The sequence below is a fragment of the Rattus norvegicus genome, chromosome 4, assembly GCF_036323735.1.
Source record: "Rattus norvegicus strain BN/NHsdMcwi chromosome 4, GRCr8, whole genome shotgun sequence".
Taxonomy (NCBI): Eukaryota; Metazoa; Chordata; class Mammalia; order Rodentia; family Muridae; genus Rattus; species Rattus norvegicus.
The window spans coordinates 12,196,938-12,216,572 of NC_086022.1; the positions used below are offsets into that span (position 1 = coordinate 12,196,938).

Genomic DNA, 19,635 nt, shown 5'->3' on the forward strand with positions numbered 1-19,635 from the left:
GCCCTAATGACGTTCGGTTTTGGCAGTCATACTTCTGGCTCGAAGAAACTGATTTTAGGATAGTAAAGAACTTAGCCAGGTTAACAGAATAGTGGATACTAGAATTCTGTACTTTGGAATTTTATTAACATTCCTTCTTTCTCAAAGAAAGGAAGGCCGCAAGTAAGCGCGTACTGCAATCTTCAGCAACCAGGGAAGCCGAGGATAAACTCTGCGAACCTTGAATCCCAGCTCTCGGGATGCAGATGCAGTAGAAGTTCCGTGGGTTCGAAGATAGCATGGTCCTAAACATTGAGGGTCCTAAAGCTCTTATTTTGAGAGATAATCTCCGCCCCTCTCCGCCTCCTAAAGGAAAAGCCCGATTCGTAACAACAACAACAACGACAAAAACGTGACAGACAAGTAGAGAGCAGCGAACCAGCACAGCCCGCGGCTCCCACGGGGGCCAAGGCGGAGCTAAATTGGTGGAGGGCGACGGATTACGGCCGCTGTAGGCGATGCTTCACGACTCCTGCCGTAAAGGTCGCATGCGGCGCATGCGCACTTCCTCTCCCTTCCTGTATCCCGACGCAGTCTTGGTTGTGGTGGCTCATCGTTCGGCTGGTCCGTCGTCGTCATGGTGAAGCTGAGCAAGGAAGCCAAACAGAGGCTGCAGCAGCTCTTCAAGGGCGGCCAGTTTGCCATCCGCTGGGGCTTTATTCCTCTCGTGATTTACCTGGGTCAGTGGTTGAAGATCTTGGGAGGAGCCGCAGGGCAGGGGTTGGTGGGTCTGAGTCTCTCTTTTGGTCTTCCGGGGCAGGGAAAATAAACCCAGCCACCATGTGGTCCACGTTTTCCTAAGCTGTCTGGACAGGCTCAAGAATCGATCTTCGAGTTCTTTTTAGCTATTTGGGTAGTGTTTAACCAATCATACAACCCCTTATATTTCCGTACTTACATCTGTAAAATAAAAGCAAGACCTTTCAAGATTGATTTTAGGAGTCTATGATCCCTACAGAAAGGTTAATTCCCTATTCCCCTATTTGGCTTTTAGGGCGTTTCCTCGCCTGTAGGTTAACCTAAATGGAAAGACGCTAATCAGGTTAAAACACCACTACCTTAACTCATGATTATGACTGTAGTTGGATGCTTAAGTTTTCTTGTATAATGAAGGATTTCGGGGATTTTTTTTTTCTCCCAGAAGTTACCGACTCCATTTTGCAGAGAAAGAAACCGAGCCATAAAGTCGTACTTTCCTTGCCCAAGTGTCCAGGCGTATATTTTCACCTAGGGCTACACGCTGAACCTTATCCTGTCCCTGGTTGAGTAGTTTTAAAATTTTTAATCTTAATTGCCTTATTCAACCCATAAGATAAAAGGGAAATAGCAGAGGATTTTAGCTCTGGGTCTCAGAGCTCGAAAATGGAATTTGACATTTCACATGTTAAAGCGGGGCCTTCACAAGGGGCCACTGCTGGTTTGTTTTAGATGACTTGCATTATACGAGATAAAATACATTTATTTGTAGGCTTGGCGTAGCCTTTAGCTAGGCTGGACATTTCTCCAGGCTGCTATTGTACCTATGAGACGTGTATGAGCTGTAACAACCAGGATATTTTGATAGGACCTAAATATTTTTCTTGGTATTCCTAAGTATTACTGTTGTCGAGACAGTGCCTCATGGAGCTCAAGCTAGCCTTGAGCTCCTCATTCTCTTTCCTCTACCTTTCAAGTGCTTTAATCACAGACCTGCACTGTCACATCCAGCTCTTTCCTCTTCTATTTTGAAAGAAAAAAAAATATCTCAGATTGTGACATTATATAGGTATCAGATAAATAATTGTTTACTTGTTTTGAGACAGGGTCTTTCTATGTAGCTCTGGCTGTCCTGAGTTCACCAGGTAGACCACACTGGCCTTTTTGCAAGCCTTGTGCCTCTGCCACCTGAGTGCTGGGATTAAAGGCACGTGCCACCACCCACTGCTTTACTTTCCTAGGCTATGTTGTCCATACAATTCTTTGCAGCACCCCTCCATTTTCATAGCCTGCCTGTAGGTGAGGCTGGCTGAGCCTGCAATTCTGCCTGTCTCTGGTGCAGTTGGAATTGCAGGTACACTATGCTCTTTTGAGGTACACTGCCACTCCTACCGCCTTCACGAAGCCTAGGCTGGCTTGGCTGTAATCCCAAGCTCCTCTTGGCCTTCAGCTTCTGGCTAACGGGTTGCAGTTGTGTACAGCTATGTCTAGAACGTCTTGATTGAGATTCTGTTTAGCTCGAAGCTTTAGCTTCTTGTCAGACTCTTCGGTCTGAGGACTGGGGGACGCACATTGGTTCTCTCCTAGGGCTTGTCATTGTAGTGATTTTTACTCTAGCATCCAAGTCAGGCCACTTAAGATTGGTGCTGAGGGGTTGGGGATTTGGCTCAGCGGTAGAGCGCTTGCCTAGCACGCGCAAGGCCCTGGGTTCGGTCCCCAGCTCCGGGGGGAAAAAAAAAAAAAAGATTGATGCTGGAAGGGTTGCACTTCCAGCACTTCTTTGTGTATATTCCTGACCCAGATGCTTATCTTCAACCAGGGTCAGAGACCAGCCATTGTTGCTTGAAAGTAGGATAAAATCCAGATCCCTCACCTTTGTTGTGTGTGACTTTTTTCTTATCAAACTTGGGATTCCAAGTGCTGGTTACCACACTCACTCAGCCCCTCACAGTTCTTGACATTCTTAATTTTAATCATTTATTCAGGAAATTAGTGTATATATCATCAACTGAATTTAAATTGTATAAATAGTAAAGGGTTTTTCATACTTAAAATTAGGGTATATTGATCTAAAAGATGGATGAATGATATTAAATTATTTTTCCTCCTTTTCTGTCTGGGCCTTTATTTATGAAGAGAGCAGTTTTTGGATGATACAGTAAGATTTACCCAATTATACTTTCTCTTTAAGCTTTCCATAGTTTTCCACTGTGGTTTGGGACTTAGTCTTGGGCAGTGACTGAATGAGAGTAGGCCATGCTAACATGATCTGCTTACCGCATGGTGGAAACAACTGTCCTTTCTGCCGAAAGGTCATGGGTGCTGCTCCACATTTGGTGAAAGCTAGAACCTTCAGCGGCACAGGCCAGCTGGGGCGACCAGCTGAGGTGTCCCAGATTGGATTGTGGACATTTTGTCTGCTGGACTTGTAATTGTTTCCATTTTCTTCCTTCAGGATTCACAAGGGGTGCAGATCCTGGAATGCCTGAACCATCAGTTTTAAGGTAATGCTTTTGAATATCAACATTTGAAGGCAGGTGCACATATGTTAATTGGTATTGAATCACTGGGAAATGGAGAGCCCATAACATCACCAGTCATTGTAGCCTTGGGTTGTTGGAAGAAATACTGTAGTTTAGTCTAGCTGATATTAATTACTGTGTAGCTGCTTTACTTTCTTTCTCCCATCTGAAAACTCATTATTTACTATGTTATAATCATAATGATACACGTTTTAAAAAGAAAAGAACTAATTCATCTCCTTATCCCGTGAGAGGGTAAACTTGTGTATCAAATTCTAACAGCGATACATAGAATTTTTATCTTTTCACCTAAATTAGAATTGATATCCCTATATTTTTATTTGTCAGTTACTTGGGGGTCTCAGTATTTTTTCATAACAATGTAACATTTAAATCTTTACAGATAACTTATTATTTGTGTTAGTATTTTGCTTACATGTGTGTCTGTGCTTCCTGTGTGCGCCTGGTGACTGTGGAGGCCAGAAGAGGGTGTCAGATCCTCTGGAACTGAAATTACAGACAGTCGTGAACTTATGTGTGGGTGGGTGCTGGGAACTGAACCCAGGTCCCCTGGAAGAGCAGCCAGCGCTCTTAACTGCTGAGTCATCTCTTCAGCACCTATTCATTTTACTGCATAGAGCTTTCGTTGTTTGCATTCTTTATGATGAGTTCTTAGATTAGTAAGTCCAAGTATATGAATACATATAAGCTGTTCAAAACGTTCATGCACATGGTGTGTGTGTGAGTGTGTGTGTGCACATAGTTTGTGTGTGTGTGTGTGTATGTGCACATAGTGTGTGTGTGTGTGTGTGTGTGTGTGTGTGTGTGTGTGTGTTAATCAATCACTGTGTGATGAGTCGGTCGGTTTATAAGGAGGAAAGGTTTATTCCGGCTCACAGTCGAGGAGGCATTATGCGAAGGTTGCTCGGCCCTGAGCCTTTGATCCTGGCAGCACAGTCTGTAACGGTAGTAGGACTGAGGGGGTGCTCACCTGATAGAGAAGGGGAAGCTGGGAGACGATGGGCTAGTCTCGGTATCCCACTCAGGGACGTGCCTCCATGATCTAATTTCCCATGAGACTTCTTCTCTTTTTTTTTTTTTTTTTTTAAATTTTTTTTTGTTTGTTTGTTTTTCTAAGATTTATTCATTTATTATATATAAGTACACTGTAGCTGTCTTCAGATACACCAGAAGAGGGCATCGGATCTCTTTACAGATGGTTGTGAGGCACCATGTGGTTGCTGGGAATTGAGCTCATGACCTCTGGAAGAGCAGTCGGGGCTCTTAACCGCTGAGCCATCTCTCCAGCCCGAGACTTCTTCTCTTAAAGGTTCTGTCTACTTCCAGTATTTTGTAGGCTGGTCAGTAGATCTTTAATATTTGAGCTTTTGAGCACATTCAGCTTTTAACACATAGTAACTTGTGAAAACTGTATATGTACATGTGTGCAAATGCTGTAAATATTACGATAAAAGCAGAGTCTGAATAGGTGGATGTGGTCCTGAAGGACTGGTATTCCAGTTGCTATGACGACCATGGACACTGCAGTGATACTGTGGGTTTTCAGCTGTGTTTTAGGCATATGCAGAAAATACAGATTGGCTATTCCTTGTCAGAAGTACTTATACTAGAAGTACTTCAAATTTCAATTTCAATTTTTCTTTTTTCAGAGTGCTGGGGGAATGAACCCAAAGCCTTGTGAATGTCAGGCAAGCATTCTGCTAAGAGCCACACCCCCAGCAAACCCTCTGTTCACATTGGACATTGGCAGTTTGCAGTAATAGTGCTCAGAGTCACTATGCCAACTTAGGTGTTTTGTACATTTTGTCTGTAGTGTCACTTCAGTCCCTCCAGAGCAGGACATGTAGTTGATAAGTGGTAGATGTCCAAAGCCTCGATAGTCTGGCCCAGTGTGCGGTAGTTTCTCCTGTAAGAATCAATCCCTCAGATGTGGCCTTCACTTTTTTATTCCCTCATTTAATTCTTTCCTTTGGTCTGTCATGACACAGATTCTTTTTCTTGTGTGGTTTTATTTTTGGAGGGGGACAAGGAGAGGTGAGGTAGGGTCTTGTGTGTCCTAAGCTGGCCTTGAATTCACTCTGTAGGCCGAGCTGGCATTGAACTCAGCCACCTGAGAGCTCAGATTGCAGGTTGCACCTCATGGAACAGGTTCTTAAAGTTGCCTTCAGAGCTCCCCATTAGTTTCTATTTTTTTTAAGCCATTGTTCCTTGAACTATGAATGTCCTTTTCTGTGAAACCGGAGTGAGGTACTTTGTCCGCTCTCGATTGGCGTGGTGACTGCAAGCAGTTATCTCTTCAGAGAAAAACTCACTTCAGACACAGCACCACAGTCACGGCTGTATCCATCTGGAAATATAATTTGGATAGAACACCTCCTAAATTAGACTGGCATGAGAATTAAATAACAATATTTTATATAAATATTAACAGCATTTGTCAGGTAACTTGATCAATAAACTTTTTGTTTGTTTGAGTTTTGGTTTTTGGAGACAGGGTCTCTCTTTATATATAGCCCTGGCCATCCTGAAGTTCACTACATAGACCAAGTTGGCTTTGAACCCAGAGATCTACCTGCCTATGCCTCAAGCACTGAACCTAAAGGCATGCACCACCACTACCTGGCTAGGCTTTGAACTCTTTCTTTCTTTCTTTCTTTCTTTCTTTCTTTCTTTCTTTCTTTCTTCCTTCCTTCCTTCCTTCCTTCCTTCCTTCCTTCCTTCTTTCCTTCCTTCCTTTCTTCCTTTCTTCCTTTCTCTCTCTTTTTCTTCTTTTTTTTCTTTTTTTTTTCTTTTTCCGGAGCTGGGGACCGAACCCAGGGCCTTGTGCTTGCTAGGCAAGCGCTCTACCACTAAGCTAAATCCCCAACCCCTAGGCTTTGAACTCTTGATCCTCCTGCCTCTGCCTTCTGAGCGCTGACCTATAGGCTTAATTCATCACACCCAGCTAAGCCTTAGGTCAGATGAGTAGTATTATCTGTTATCTGTGTTAGACCAAGGAAGATTGTCTTTTCTTTATTCTGGGCGTTTAATCCATCGAGAAAAAAATCTTAGCTGAAGAGTTTGCTTTCATATCTTAGCTATATGTAAATACTTGGACTCAGTGGGAGACAGTTTGATTTGTGATGATGAATACATGTTGTGTTTGCTAAGCATAAAAGGCCTGGATGGCTGTTAAGGATAAACTACAGAACCTCATTGTCACGAAGTCACATTTTTAATCAGTAAGATTTAGACATGAAACATGTCTCTTTTCTTTCTTGGATCCTGGTGCCCCTCCCTTTAACAAATGCTGTGGGGATCTGTCCCCTTCGTGAGGTAGCAGAAGTGGAAGTAGTGGCTGATTGCCCCAGGGATGTGGGTGAGCCAAGGTGGCCCTTAGTGAGAGCCACTCTTCCTCCATTGTGTAGCCATTTCCCTGCCAGATTTGTGGAGGTTAGAAGCAGGAGTGGTGACCACATGGTGGGCTTTCCACAGTCTCACGCAGTATTCAGTAAGGGTGGTGCTGTGTTACGCATGTGCTGTGGAATAGTAGACCAGTCTACTCCAGTGCCCTGGCCCTTTAAGTTAATGAAAACCACTGCTTATCTTTTTTTTTTTTCTTTTTTTGTTCTTTTTTTCGGAGCTGGGGACCGAACCCAGGGCCTTGCGCTTCCTAGGCAAGCGCTCTACCACTGAGCTACATCCCCAGCCCCCACTGCTTATCTTTTGATTGACTTCATCTTATATATCAACTGAAATTTTTTTTCAAGGTAACCACATTCAAAAGTAAAAGAACTATATTTCTGTATATTTGATTTTGTTTTGTTATCTTTAATTTGTCTGATACTGATTCTTGTCCTCTAGTGAGTGAGTTTAATAGAGAAATAACCATGAGTGTGTTAGACCCGGCTCTTCAGCTGTGTGTAGAAAGGTTTTGTTTCCATGTTAACTTATTTTCCTTTCATAAATGTTTTAGCCTACTTTGGGGATAAAGGACTGTTCGGTCATCTGGATCTGGACGCAGTGCAACATGGGAGGTGTGTGCTCCGGCTGGATGAGAAAGGAGACGTCATTTCAACACATCTGAGGCAGAGTGGAGTCTGTACTGACTTACGATAGACTATCAAAATAAATATTTTTAACAATGTTATATTTTGTCTTTCATACTTTTTAAAACTTGTGTGTGTGTCTGTGTCTGTGTGTCTGTGTGTGTATTGAACTGTACCAGTATGGAAGTCAGGACAGTCTACGGCAGAAGCTTGTTCTCTCCTTCTACCATGTGGTCTGGGGATGTAACTTGGTAGCAAATGTTTTAACCCAGGGAAGCTCTGTCAGGTCTGCCTTGAGCTTCCCTCTTACTTTATTTTTAAAGGACTTATTTTCTATTATTTTACTCTCCCCTTCATCTCCACGTGCGTGTGCGTGTGTGCGTGCATGTGTGTGCATGTGCGTGCGTGTGTGCGCGTGCGTGCGTGCGTGCGTGCGTGCGTGCGTGCGTGCGTGCGTGCGTGTGTGTGTGTGTGTGTGTGTGTTACCTACAAAGGCCAGAAGAGGGCATCAGAGCCCCGGGACTGAGTCGGACAGTTGTGAGCTGCTTAAGTGAGAGCTGGGAACCACACTTGAGTCCTCCACAGGATCATCCTTAACACCCTCCTCTTTTTCTAGCCCAACTTTTTGGTGAAGATATGTAAGAGTGTCATACAGGTGAAGGCAGGTAAAGATAGAACGAGGCCTGTCATTGGATGAGAAGGAAGGATGGGCAGAGGGAAGGGGAGGAGACTGCAACGGAAGGAGACGGGAGACTGGAGGAGACTGCAGGAGAAGCTGGGGAGAGAACATGGAGGCTGACGCTAAGATTCCACTCTGCACATTTATAGGTTGTTATGAATGTTCTAAGGGATGGATGTGTACTGGGCTTTGTATGTTTAGGTGGGCAATTATATCTTATCAATTGAATCAGAGGTTATTGTGTTGTGTGTTCTTTCCTGTGGCAATTTGTGTTTGGGAGAGTGAGTGGCAGCAGAGACACTGGGTCACCACGGAGTTGGGATGTGTATTTCTAGCATGGTGAAGCCTGCCTTGGGAAGTGGATGGGTAGAGAGATTGTTGCCAGGCTCAGAGAGAAGCCATCGGCAGTGTGATATGGGATGGAGCAGAGCAGGTGAGAGGCTTTGCTGACTGAAATTAAGATATCCACCAGACATCTTGAGGCACTGTGGTGCCAGACCTAGTGGAGGTAAAAGAAAGCCATTTTATATAATTTTACAACAAATAAAGATAAAGGCACAGGTTTCAGAGATCACTCAAGGAGCACAGCCCCAGTCTAGAGTTTAGTTCTTTAATCATAGCAGTTGGCTAAACAATAGCTCTCCTAGCCATCTGTATTCCATCATACTCAGTGATGGACGCTCTATCAGTCTGACCTTCGGAGGGAGCCGGAGAGATGGCTCAGCATTTAAAAGGCTGCTCCTTCACAGGCTGCTCCTCCAGAGGACCTGCATTTGGCTTCCAGCACTCACACTGTGACTCACAATGGTCTGTAACTCCTGTTTCAGGACCTCCAGTGCCCTCATCTGGCTTCCATGGGCACAGAGTGCACATGGTACATAGACATACATGGTGGCAAAATACTCACACACACACTAAATAATTAAAAAATAACTGAAAGATGCTCTCTGTCTCCTGATAGCCCCAAGTCAAATGTGATAAATGGCCCCTCAGTACCTGTAGTGTAGCTCTGTATGACAGGGAGAGGGCTCAGTGGGTGGTAGTCTGGGGCTGTTTAGCTCCAGGTCTACTCCTTAATAACGATTGCTTGGGGCAAGAATGAATATCGCTCTCTTCCACTGGAAAATGGAGAAAATAGTGCAGATCTCATGGGAATGCTGGGAAGATTAAAAGAATAAGAGCTAAGCCAATCTTGGCCAGATGAGCAACCAATCTTCAATTCCAAGGAGTCTGTAATTTAGAAAGGGAACTAATGTTAACCCCAGGACCATCAATCCAATCTTATGGAGGCATTTTCTCAATTGATGTTTGTAGGAATAAATTTTTTGCAGCCTACTTTTAATAAGGGTTCAACCTTTCCTCTAGCCCACCACCCAGCAGAGGCAGTGGAAGAGGAAAGTTATTAGGATATGGGGGAAGTGGACCTGTTAGCAATAGTTCTTTGGGGGTGAGCTCAGTCTTTGGCAGCAAGTTCAGTCCCATAGCAAACACCAAATACGACTCAGCGGCTGCAGTCCAGTCCTCTCTGCAGACACCAGGCACGAACCAGCAGCTGTGGTTCAATCCTGAAGGAACTGCAAGGCTCGCCAAGCAGCCTGAACCAAGGACCCAGAAGTGGCGAGCTGCCACAGGAACTTCATGAGCAGTTCTTGGTTGAGTTTCTCTCTGGAAGCATTACCACAAGTTGAACTCAACAACACTATGTAAGGCGAACCAATACATGTACGTTGTTATTGAAGAATAGTGAGGCGGAGCAAAGCAAACCAATGCTTGATGCCCGTCTGTGGAGTCATAACATCACTTGACACAATGAACTATCCAGAGAAATTAGAAGTTTCCACTTCAGATGTTCCCTCCCTTCAGATGACTTTAGCTGGTGTCAAGTTGACAGAAAACCGGGCGGCACACCATCTGTGGTTTGTCTGTTTTTAAAGACAAGGTTTTGTATCCTAGGCTGCCCTACAACCTCGTAGGGATCTAAGCCTGGCCTTACACTCTTGATCCTTCCACCTCCACTTCCCCAGCCCAGTGCTGGCATTATTGACATAGCTAGCCTTAAATGATAGTCAGAATACCATTTGTAGACCAGTGGAAACTTGAATACTACTCACCTACATACAGATACTAAAAGTAAGTACAGTGAATAACTCAAACCTGGAGCGGCTGCTGAGTCAGATCCGCTTTACTCGGGGTGACTCAAGGTTTATATAATTTTGGGGAACTGAAGGTAGGAACATTCAGGATGCACAAAGGTCGTTGGCTGAAGCCTAAAGTCACCAAAATGCCTCATTGGCACGAGGAAGCAGTGCAGGAATCTCAGGTGCTAGCTGAACTGGTTCTTGTCAGGAGAAAGGAAATTGATCCTGTAATCTAACTTAGGCTTCTTGACACTCCTCAGGTAGAGGCATATGTGGGGGCTTTGAATTTCCCAGACAAGGTCAGAGAAGGAGAAATCCTGCTAATGCACCATTATCACCATTATGCACCGAGCCCAGGGCTGTCTGGTCAATGGTGGACTTCGACCTTAATTAGCAATTTTCCCAAACAGTACTGTGGTAATATGAAAAACAGTCCTTATGGTGGTTAATTCCAGCTGTCAACCTGATGAGGACTGAAATCATCCGGGGTGATGGGCCTCTGGACACATCTTATGGGGGCTATTTGATCAGGTTAATTGCAATGGGAATATCTGCCCACAAGGGGCCATCACTCCCAGGGTTATGGTTGGACCTGTAAGTGGAGAGAGTGAGCTGAGCAGAAGGATTCGCCAGTCTTGGCTTCCTGCTGCTGACTCTCCCTGCCATGATGGACTTTAACTTTTAACTGTGAGGCAAAATAAATCCTTCCTTTCTTACGTTGCTTTTGTCAGAGCATTTTTAGCATAACAGAAAAATAACTAAGCCAGAGATATGCACTTTATTAATCAAAATCATCCTGTGATTTTCTTAAAATATGCACAGAGAGACCAAGTGTGGTGGCACACACCATTAGTCCCAGCACTTGGGAGACAGAGTGGATCTCTAAGTTAAAGGCCAACTTAGTCTACAGAATTGGTTCCAGGGCTACACAGAGAAACCTTATTTTGAAGAAAAAAAAAATCAAACTAAAGTAAGTGTATATGCAGAGAAGGAAGGGCAAATAAATGAGACAATAATAAAATAAGTTTGGTCACTGTCTTAGGGTTAACTGCTGTGAACAGACTCCATGACCAAAGCAACTCTTAGAAAGGACAACATTTAACTGGGGCTGACTTACTTACATGTTCATAGGTTCATAGGTTCAGTCCATTATCATCAAGACAAGAGCATCCAGGCTAATGGGGATGGAGGAGCGGAGAGTTCCACCTCTTTTTCTGAAAGCAGCTAGAATGAGGGTCCTAGAGCCCACACCCACAGTGACACACTTCCTCCAACAAGGCTACACCTCCTACTAGTGCCACTCCTGGACCAAACATATACAAACCACCGCAGTCACAATCTCATTGTCGAAGTTGGTGGTGAGTCCATTACTCTTTAATTTAGGTTTGCTTATTTATGTGTATGTTTGACTAAGTATATGGCATGCACTGGCTGGTTTTGTGTGTCAACTTGACACAAGTTGATGTTATAACAGAGAAAGGAGCCTCAGTTATGGAAATGTCTCCATGAGACCCAGCTGTAAGGCATTTTCTCAACTAGTGATCAAGGGCAGGGAGCCCATTGTGGGTGGTGCCAACCCTGGGCTGGTAGCCTTGGGTTCTATAAGAGAACAAGCTGAGTAAGCCAGGGGCAGCAAGTCAGTAAGTAACATCTCTCCATGGCCTCTGCATCAGCTCCTGCATCTTGTCCTGTGTGAGTTCCAGTTCTGACTTCCTTTGATGATGAACAGCAATGTGGAAGTGTGAGCTGAATAAACCCTTTCCTCCCCAGCTTGCTTCTTGGTCATGAGGTTTGTGCAGGAATAGAAACCCTAAGACAAATTGGTTCCAGGAATGGTGTATTCCTGTGACAACCTGACCATGTTTTGGGGAGGGCTGTGGAAGGACTGTGGAACTTTGAGCTAGAAGAGCCTTTAGGATGTTAAGAGCTCTGTGGGATGTTCTATAGGAGCTTGGAAGATAATGTTGAGAACAGTGCAGAAGATGGAGGCCTGGCTTGTGAAATTTCAGAGGGAAGATTAAAGACTCTTATCAGGGCTGTTGCTGTTTTGATTGTGACGATTCTGTGTTTTTGATTAGCTGGGGCTGAAATGATTAACAAGATACCAGAACTGCTAAAGTGAACCTTTGCATTACTGGGACTATTGATGCTGGTCAGCTGGAGCTAGAAATTAGTGGTGATTAAGAAGAGACCAGCATCATTGAGGTGAAGTCTTCTGGGAAGTGTTTTCTGAGAGCTCAAAGAGGCTGTGTTCCAGAGATAGCCAAGGTTGTACCTTGTGCTGTGGCTGGACTTGTTAATGTGCAAGAGTAACCCAGGTGGTACTGATTTTGAAGGCAGGAAGGGGTCATGAAGAGCAGCTGAGGCTGGGCACTGTGAGAGGCCATGGAAGGCCATTGGTGAAGGTGCAGCCTAGGTTGTAATTGATGGCCCAGGACTGAAGGGGTCATGCAAAGGAGTTGAGGTCTAGCACCATGAAGAGAGCCTGTTGGTGAAGCCCAGTTGCAGTGGAAGACAGTATCGTTTTGGAGATGCTAGTACCATGAGATGACCACCAAGAACAGAAGCAGCAGTGGAGAACAGGCAGCTGGAACCTAGAAGACAAGGTGTGTGCTACAAAGGACAGAGCTGGAGAAGTGGCCTTGGAGGAGCCCAGATCATGAGTGGATCTCAAACATTAGGCGGTTGGAGTTTGATTTTGATTTAGCTTTTGATTGTCACTGTGCCCTGATATTTTTCCCTCTTGAAGTAAGAAGTCCACAGTTAAGAGACTTTGAATTTTAAAGAGACTTCGAATTTTAAAAGATATTGGATATTTTAAAGGTATTGAACTTTTAATCTGTGAAGACTGTGGGACTCTTAAAGATATTTAGATCTTGGGAATGAATAAGAAAGTAAGGGTTGAGGCTTACTTATGATGTGTTTGCGTGTCAGGTTGACAAGGGGTCGATTGTACTGGCTGGGTTTGTGTGTCAACTTGACACAAGCTGGAGTTATCACAGAGAAAGGAACCTCAGTTGCAGAAATACCTCCATGAGACCCAGCCGTAAGGCATTTTCTCAACTTGTGATCAAGGGGGACCAAGCCCACTGTAGGTGGTGCCATCCCTGGGCTAGTAGTGTTGGGTTCTATAGGAGAGCAGGCTGAGCCAGCCAGGGGAAGCAAGCCAGTAAGCAGCATCCCTCCATGGCCTCTGCATCAGCTCCTGCTTCCTGCCCTATGTGAGTTCCAGTCCTGACTTCCTTTGGTGGAGTGTGGAAGTGTGAGCTGAATAAACCCTTTTCTCCCCAACTTGCTTCTTGGTCATGCTTGTGTAGGAACAGAAACCCTGACTAAGTATGCCATATGTGTGCAAGTGCCGAAAGAGGCCGTAAGAGGGCACTAGATCCCTAGTACTGGAGTTACAAGCTCTTGCGAGCCATGCGAGGTGGGTGCTGGGAATAGAACTCCGTCCTTTACAAAAACAAGTGCTATTAAATGCTGAGCTAGCTCTCCTGCCCTGATATCCTTTCATGTTTTCACAACAGTAACTTAAAAATGAATGTTTTTCAAATGCAGGCATGGAAATGTATTCAGAGAATAAAACGCAGTGATGGTGGCGCTTCCACCAACCCCGCCATAACTGTCACACTGTGAGGATCCTGTAAGAGCCTGCTGTTCCAGAGCACTGCTTCTGTGTTACACATAAACATCCTGCCTTGTCAGAAAACCACATTTGTCTGAAGACTCTGCTCCCGTGGCTTAGCGGGGAGCGTCTTCCCTGCATCATGCTAACCCTTGTCTTTCTGCTTTCCATATCTATCTGCAAATTACATCACCTAGAGAGCTCTTAAAAATAATGCCCAAGGTCCATGTGGCAACAGGACCAAGGGATGGGTGCGAGCGGCAACAGAGTCACGTGATGCATCCCGGGACCTGCTTAGTATAGTGTTTGAACCAATCCCAAGTCCTTAAATCCTTGCTCAAAGTATCTCATCACAGTGTGCTCCAATGAAAGTCCTGCCTACTGAGGTAACTCAAAGAGTGTGTGGTGGGATGTGGAGGGAGGGAGTATTGCCATCTGTGAGAATGGAGAAAGCATTCCCCAGTGATGACCTTGGCCTTGGTTCCTTTTTGCTTTCTCCAGTTTAGATCTGAGGTCCAGTATAGATCAGAACTCTTGGAGGATTCTCGGGAGTCTGTGGCACTCGCTCTCCATCCCACTTCCGCACAGATCATCTGCAGACTGGCATTCACTCACGTGAGGCAGGACACCGCTATGTCCGGTTCCTTAGGCATTCTCTCTGTACTGAAAGTTTCATGGACCTGAGCGAGGCCTGAACCTTGAATGCCTGGCACAGCACCTTCAACACAAGCATCCAGCTCCTAGGGGACGACTTGCACTGTGACAGTTTAATTTCGTGTAAGAATGAAGCCCAACTATTTATTGGCAGAAAAACCAAGAGTCTAATCTCTATTGGAACAGCTGAGGAACTCATGGTTAACAGAAGTCTTCCGTTCCTTATGGACATCATGTCCATGTTTGCCATGATCTCTGGCAGAGGCCACATCATTGGTGTGGTATAAAGGTCTGTGTGACCTATAAATGGAGCAAACCACTCCCTATCTCTAGCTGAAAATAATCCTACTCTCAGATTTTCATTTCTTCTCCGCACTTTTTCAGCCCTGAAAATCTTGGGTCTGTATTTACTGCACATGAAGTTTGAGTGAGGGTAGACATTTAATAACTGGATCAATTCAAAGAATAAGTGAAAGCTTTTTAATGCTTTAATGACATGGTGTGACTTTGAAGTATTAATACCATTTCATTTAGAGTACCACTACCCTTTCGTGTGTGTGTGTGTGTGTGTGTGTGTGTGTATGTGCGAGCGCGCCATGGCATACTTGTGGCTCACAGAACAATCTTAGGGGTCAGTTTCCACCTCCCATTTTGTTTCTACTGTTTGCTGCTGCACTGTGTAGCCCAGGCTAGGCAGCTTTACATGGGTTCTGGGGATTCAAACTCAGCACCTCACACTTGCACAGCAAGCACTTTACTGCTGAGCCATCCCTCTGCTCCCCACCCCCTCCACCCTTGAGTGGAATGTTTCATTCCCTTTAATTTTCTGCAATTAGGAAGTGAAGGCAGGGAGGGCTCACTCTGGGGAGGGGAGGATCGATGATGGAGGTAAGAGAGGATGTTCCAGGGGTAGCTTCATTCCTCTCTCACTAGGAAACCACCTCCCCAGACCATAGTCCAACATTTTTAGACTGAGATATGACAGGGCTGAAAGTACTAAATAAATGCTGTATCAGAAGAAAAAAAAATGAGAATAACATTTTATAAGTGTAGAAATCTTCCCGTCAAGCTTAGTTAGTGTAAAAGCTTCAGTCTCTGAGGATTTATTATGAAGGAATATCTGTCTGGGCTGAGGATGACGGCGGAGCCCTTCCTTGCACGAACAAGACTCTAAACTCTAAGTCTGATCTCTAGTAACACACACACACACACACACACACACACACACACACAGGATTTTTATCTCATCAGCTACGTAATCATTACCACAGGCAAATGACTAAGGAGGTATCTGGCCTCTAAAATGTTTCAGAGGAAAAAGGATGACCGTTGTCACAAGAAGTGGAGCCAGGAAGGCCTGGGGAGTTGCTTAGTGGTCAGGTACTTGACAATGACAAGTAAGCCTAAAGAATTCACTCCCTAAAACCCATGGGAAAAATCTAACATGATATACAACACTTGAAATACCTGTCTAGGGGAGGCAGCAACAGAAGGAACCCCGGGGCTTGCCCGAAGTCCAGATGGGAGAGCCAGTCTCAAAACAAGCTGAGCATCTTGAGGAGCTGGATCCAAGGTAGGCTTCTGACTCACACACACACACACACACACACACACACACCACAGACACACACACACATACACAAACACATACACACACACACTCACACACACATACACACACTCACATACACACATACACACACACTCACATACACACACTCACATACACACACTCACATACACACACATACACACACATACACACACACTCACACACACATACACACACTCACACAAAACTTACTTTAAACGGAAGGACATAAGAATAGAATATTAAGAACCATGGTAGCTTCACCACCATCTCATAAGACTACTGTGTTGTTGGTCTTGGGGTTTGGTTTGGTTTGGTTTGGTTTGGTTTTTTCTGTTGATATGGATAGGATCTTACTATGTTGCCCAGGAACCCACAGTGATCCCCCTGCTTCAGCCTTCAGAATGCTGGGATTACAGGTGTCTCCCACCACTTGCAGCTCAAAGTGTATTTCTTATATGAACACTGAATTCCCAAACTGGAAAAAGGACCCTCCACTACCTACTTGCACCCGTAAGCATTGTACAATCCAGCCTTTGACAACGGCCCCCTTGATTAGGACAGTGGAGGTCAGGGGTCAGGTATGGCTGACCTTTGCTCTCATTCTGTCTTCAGATGTCTGCATTCCTACTTGCACACAATTACTCTGCGTCTCACAGCTGTTTTCCTTCCTTTTGTTCTTAGGAACGGGAGGGTGGAGGATGGCCATTGTTTTAGTGATATCATAACTCAAGACAAGAGAAGATTCTGCCAAGTTTCCTTTGTCCAGTTTCATCAATTCAGAACTTTATCAGACAACTTCAATCCAACTGCCGCTCTGTTAAATGACCCTTTTCTCAAAGATGCATCATTTTCCAGGGTTAGGCCAGTTTGTCCTCAGATTAAGCAGAATCTCAACATCTTGTTGAGCCAGTTTGTAAACTCCAACTTCATTTAAGGCTGCTGTGGCGGGAATGTGCTCGGAAGCTGACTGAAGGACGTCTTTCAGGAGTAACGCGGAACCGATGTTCAAATTCAGAACGATGCAGGCTTCTTTTACACTGTTTGGGAAACAAGAAAGAAGAGATCCTCTTTTGCACCGCCCATAGGACGTCACTGACCTTTGCAGAGTCTACACATTTAACTACCTGTGGACTGCTTGGCTCTTTACAGATGCTGGGACTGCACAAGGCGTGCAGGGTTAATAGCTAAGATTAAGGCTTGTCGTTAGATTTGTCTCAGTGCCCTGATGCTAACGGATTATGAAATGTAGCTATGATTTCAGCTAGAATTAGGACTTGGGGGGAAAGCAAAGGAATGAAAATGAAGGCAGCAGCAAGGGCAAAACAGCAGGACAGCAGGACAGATAGCAGGACAGCAGGACCAACCAAACCATAAAGAGGCTGGGGACGACAGTGTATTTCCAGTACTCTGGAAGCCAAAGCAGGACCACTATGAACCCCAGGCCAGCCCTGTCTACACTGTGAGCTCCAGGCCGGCCAAGGCTACATAGTGAGGGTGTCTCAGAAACTAACAGAAGTAGGAAGGCTGGTATGATTGTCATGGGTAAAGCTGCCTGCCTGAGCTCAGTCCTTGGCATCACATGGCTGAGGAGAGAACGTTTCCCAAGAGTGGTCATCTGGCCTCCACTCCACACACAGGAAAACACAGATTTAAATAATAATAAAAGCAAAAGGGGGCTGGAGATTTAGGGTACTCGGTAGGGAGGGGCTTTGGAACACACACAGCACTCAGAAGACAGAGGCAGGAGGATCAAAAGCTCAGGTTCATCCTCTTACTGTGTCCTGGGTTCAAGGCCAGGCTGGGATACATGAAACCTATTTCAAAAACAGAAAAGCAGACCAGAAACAACCATGGCTTCCTGGAAGCACATAACCTTTATGTTCTAAAGGAATGTCTCCAAATGCACAAACCCAATAATAATGTAAATTTTAAATAAAGAATTTTTACGAGATTCCTAGTAACTATTCTCACGTTTATGACTAAGAGCTAAAATGAATATTACATTTGTAAGAAAACTGATTTTTGTCTCGTCTGGGTTACTGTGAGGAACTCAACCTAAGTATTAGTCCTTATTTCCTGCAAGTGGCAGTCATACCTGTGTCATTTCCTAGTTACTCGCCCAGCAATGAGCAAATAGCACTGACGCAGACGCTAGGAAGCAGGCCCAACACGTAACTTATACCGGCTCTGCTCAGCTGTCTGCGGGTGTGTACCAGAGCATCATTTTGGTTTCCCAGTGTTTTGAAAACAGGCATGTAATGAATGTTTTAAGCTTTTACTTATTTGTTGCATTTTAGGTTTTTAGATTTTCTGTGTGTTTTGCCTGCACGCATGTCTGTGCACCGTGTGTGCCTGATGTGTGGAGGCCAGAGGAATGTGTAAAATGATTATGAGGCTCCTGTGGGTGCTGGGGACTGAAGCCCAGTCCTCTCAAGAGCAGCGAGTGCCCCTAACTGTCGAGCCGCCTCTCGGCTCCAGATTTTTTTTTTTTTTTTTTTTTTTTTTTGGTTCTTTTTTTTTGGAGCTGGGGATCGAACCCAGGGCCTTGCGCTTCCTAGGCAAGTCGGCTCCAGATTTTAACTGATGCTATTATACAATATATCAACAAAATTCTGAAGTCGTTAAAAAGAAGCCAACTTCCCGCCGCGTTTGGACACCAATACTTTGGACACTGGACTTACTGTTTAAAGTAGTTTTCTGGCCTCTTGCAATAGTGAGAGAACAAAGGGAAGAGGTTCCTCGTCATATCGAACTGCAGCTGGGCTGCTCCTCCCTCATTGAAGTGATTAGCAAGGATTATCTGCAACAAAGAGCAATTCACATAATGGCTGCCGTTCTCGTCCTCGGCTCCGCCCCAGCCTGCCCTGACTTACTTCCTGATACAGATACAAGTCCAGTTTCTCTACGAGCATCTGCCAGAAGATGTTGAATAAGGAGAAACACAGCTGCTGCTCCAGCTGAAGCAGCCGGTCCCGTAAGGTCAGCAAGAGTGGGCAGGCAGAGCTGGACAGGGACATCACTGCCTGTTCAGACTGAGACAGCAGGGACAGCCATCTGGAAAAACAAATAACGTTCAAAGAATGACCCTGAGCACTGTGTATCCTTAAGGTTTCATAAATCACTTTAAACTTGAGGAAATGTGCTGTCCTGGGGAAATTCTGGGATTAAAAAAAATGTCGTCTGATATTAAAAGCTCTACCAGAAATAAATGTCTCTATATTTACATTTTAACTTTTAATTATTATTTCCTGAAAAGGACCCTAAATTCAAGTACTGTAAAGTTAAACTAAAGTTCGTCTTTAGAATTCAAAAATCCAGTTAGTATTATGCTCTGACTTTAGCATACGAACTAACAGTACTTGCACATTGACTGCAGTACTGTGTGAAGGTACCATGCTAGGGTTCAGAAGCAGGAGAGTTGTGAAATGCAAGCATGACAGGCACTGACCACAGGGCCCTTTCCTTTGTAAAATGAGTGGCACTAGTGAACTCCAGGTCACCTCTCTTAAGAGGTCCACACCATCACTTGTTTATTCTGAATGAATTCTTCAAAAGAATAGGTTCTAGAAAGATCCCACCAAACCCAAAAGCCCCAAGCTCCATCTCCAAGCCATGGAGTTTACAGAAGCTAAAACGGGA

General features: G+C 44.7%; 2 protein-coding genes across 5 annotated transcripts in view; one reads left to right on the top strand and one right to left on the bottom strand.

Annotated features, from left to right (window-relative positions):
- The first annotated feature begins 565 nt into the window (after nt 1-565).
- Nucleotides 566-7,407, top strand: Tomm7 (translocase of outer mitochondrial membrane 7). The gene is made up of 3 exons (NM_001135174.1): nt 566-719; nt 3,191-3,239; nt 7,234-7,407. The coding sequence occupies exons 1-3, from the start codon at nt 617-619 to the stop codon at nt 7,247-7,249; spliced, it is 168 nt and encodes a 55-aa protein (NP_001128646.1). The 5' UTR covers nt 566-616; the 3' UTR covers nt 7,250-7,407.
- Nucleotides 7,408-14,868: 7,461 nt separating this feature from the next.
- Rint1 (RAD50 interactor 1) overlaps nt 14,869-19,635 on the bottom strand; it is a 36,312-nt gene continuing 31,545 nt past the window's right edge. For 2 of the 4 annotated variants that reach the window (XM_063285696.1, XM_039108555.2), the window contains 3 exons: nt 18,870-19,050; nt 18,678-18,796; nt 14,869-17,033 (listed from right to left, as the gene is read on the bottom strand). In XM_063285696.1, coding sequence (XP_063141766.1) covers nt 16,841-17,033; nt 18,678-18,796; nt 18,870-19,050 — 493 coding nt within the window. In that variant the 3' untranslated portion in view covers nt 14,869-16,840. The remainder of the gene's footprint in view (nt 17,034-18,677; nt 18,797-18,869; nt 19,051-19,635) is intronic. The other 2 variants (NM_001399264.1, NM_001399263.1) reach the window with 1 other exon arrangement.

What these genes read in the sequence shown, in the direction of transcription:
- Tomm7 (NM_001135174.1), top strand. Translation starts at nt 617, where the DNA reads ATGGTGAAGCTGAGCAAGGAAGCCAAACAGAGGCTGCAGCAGCTCTTC. An exon ending in TCCTCTCGTGATTTACCTGG is followed by an intron (nt 720 to 3,190) that starts GTCAGTGGTTGA and finishes TTCTTCCTTCAG; the next exon opens with GATTCACAAGGGGTGCAGAT.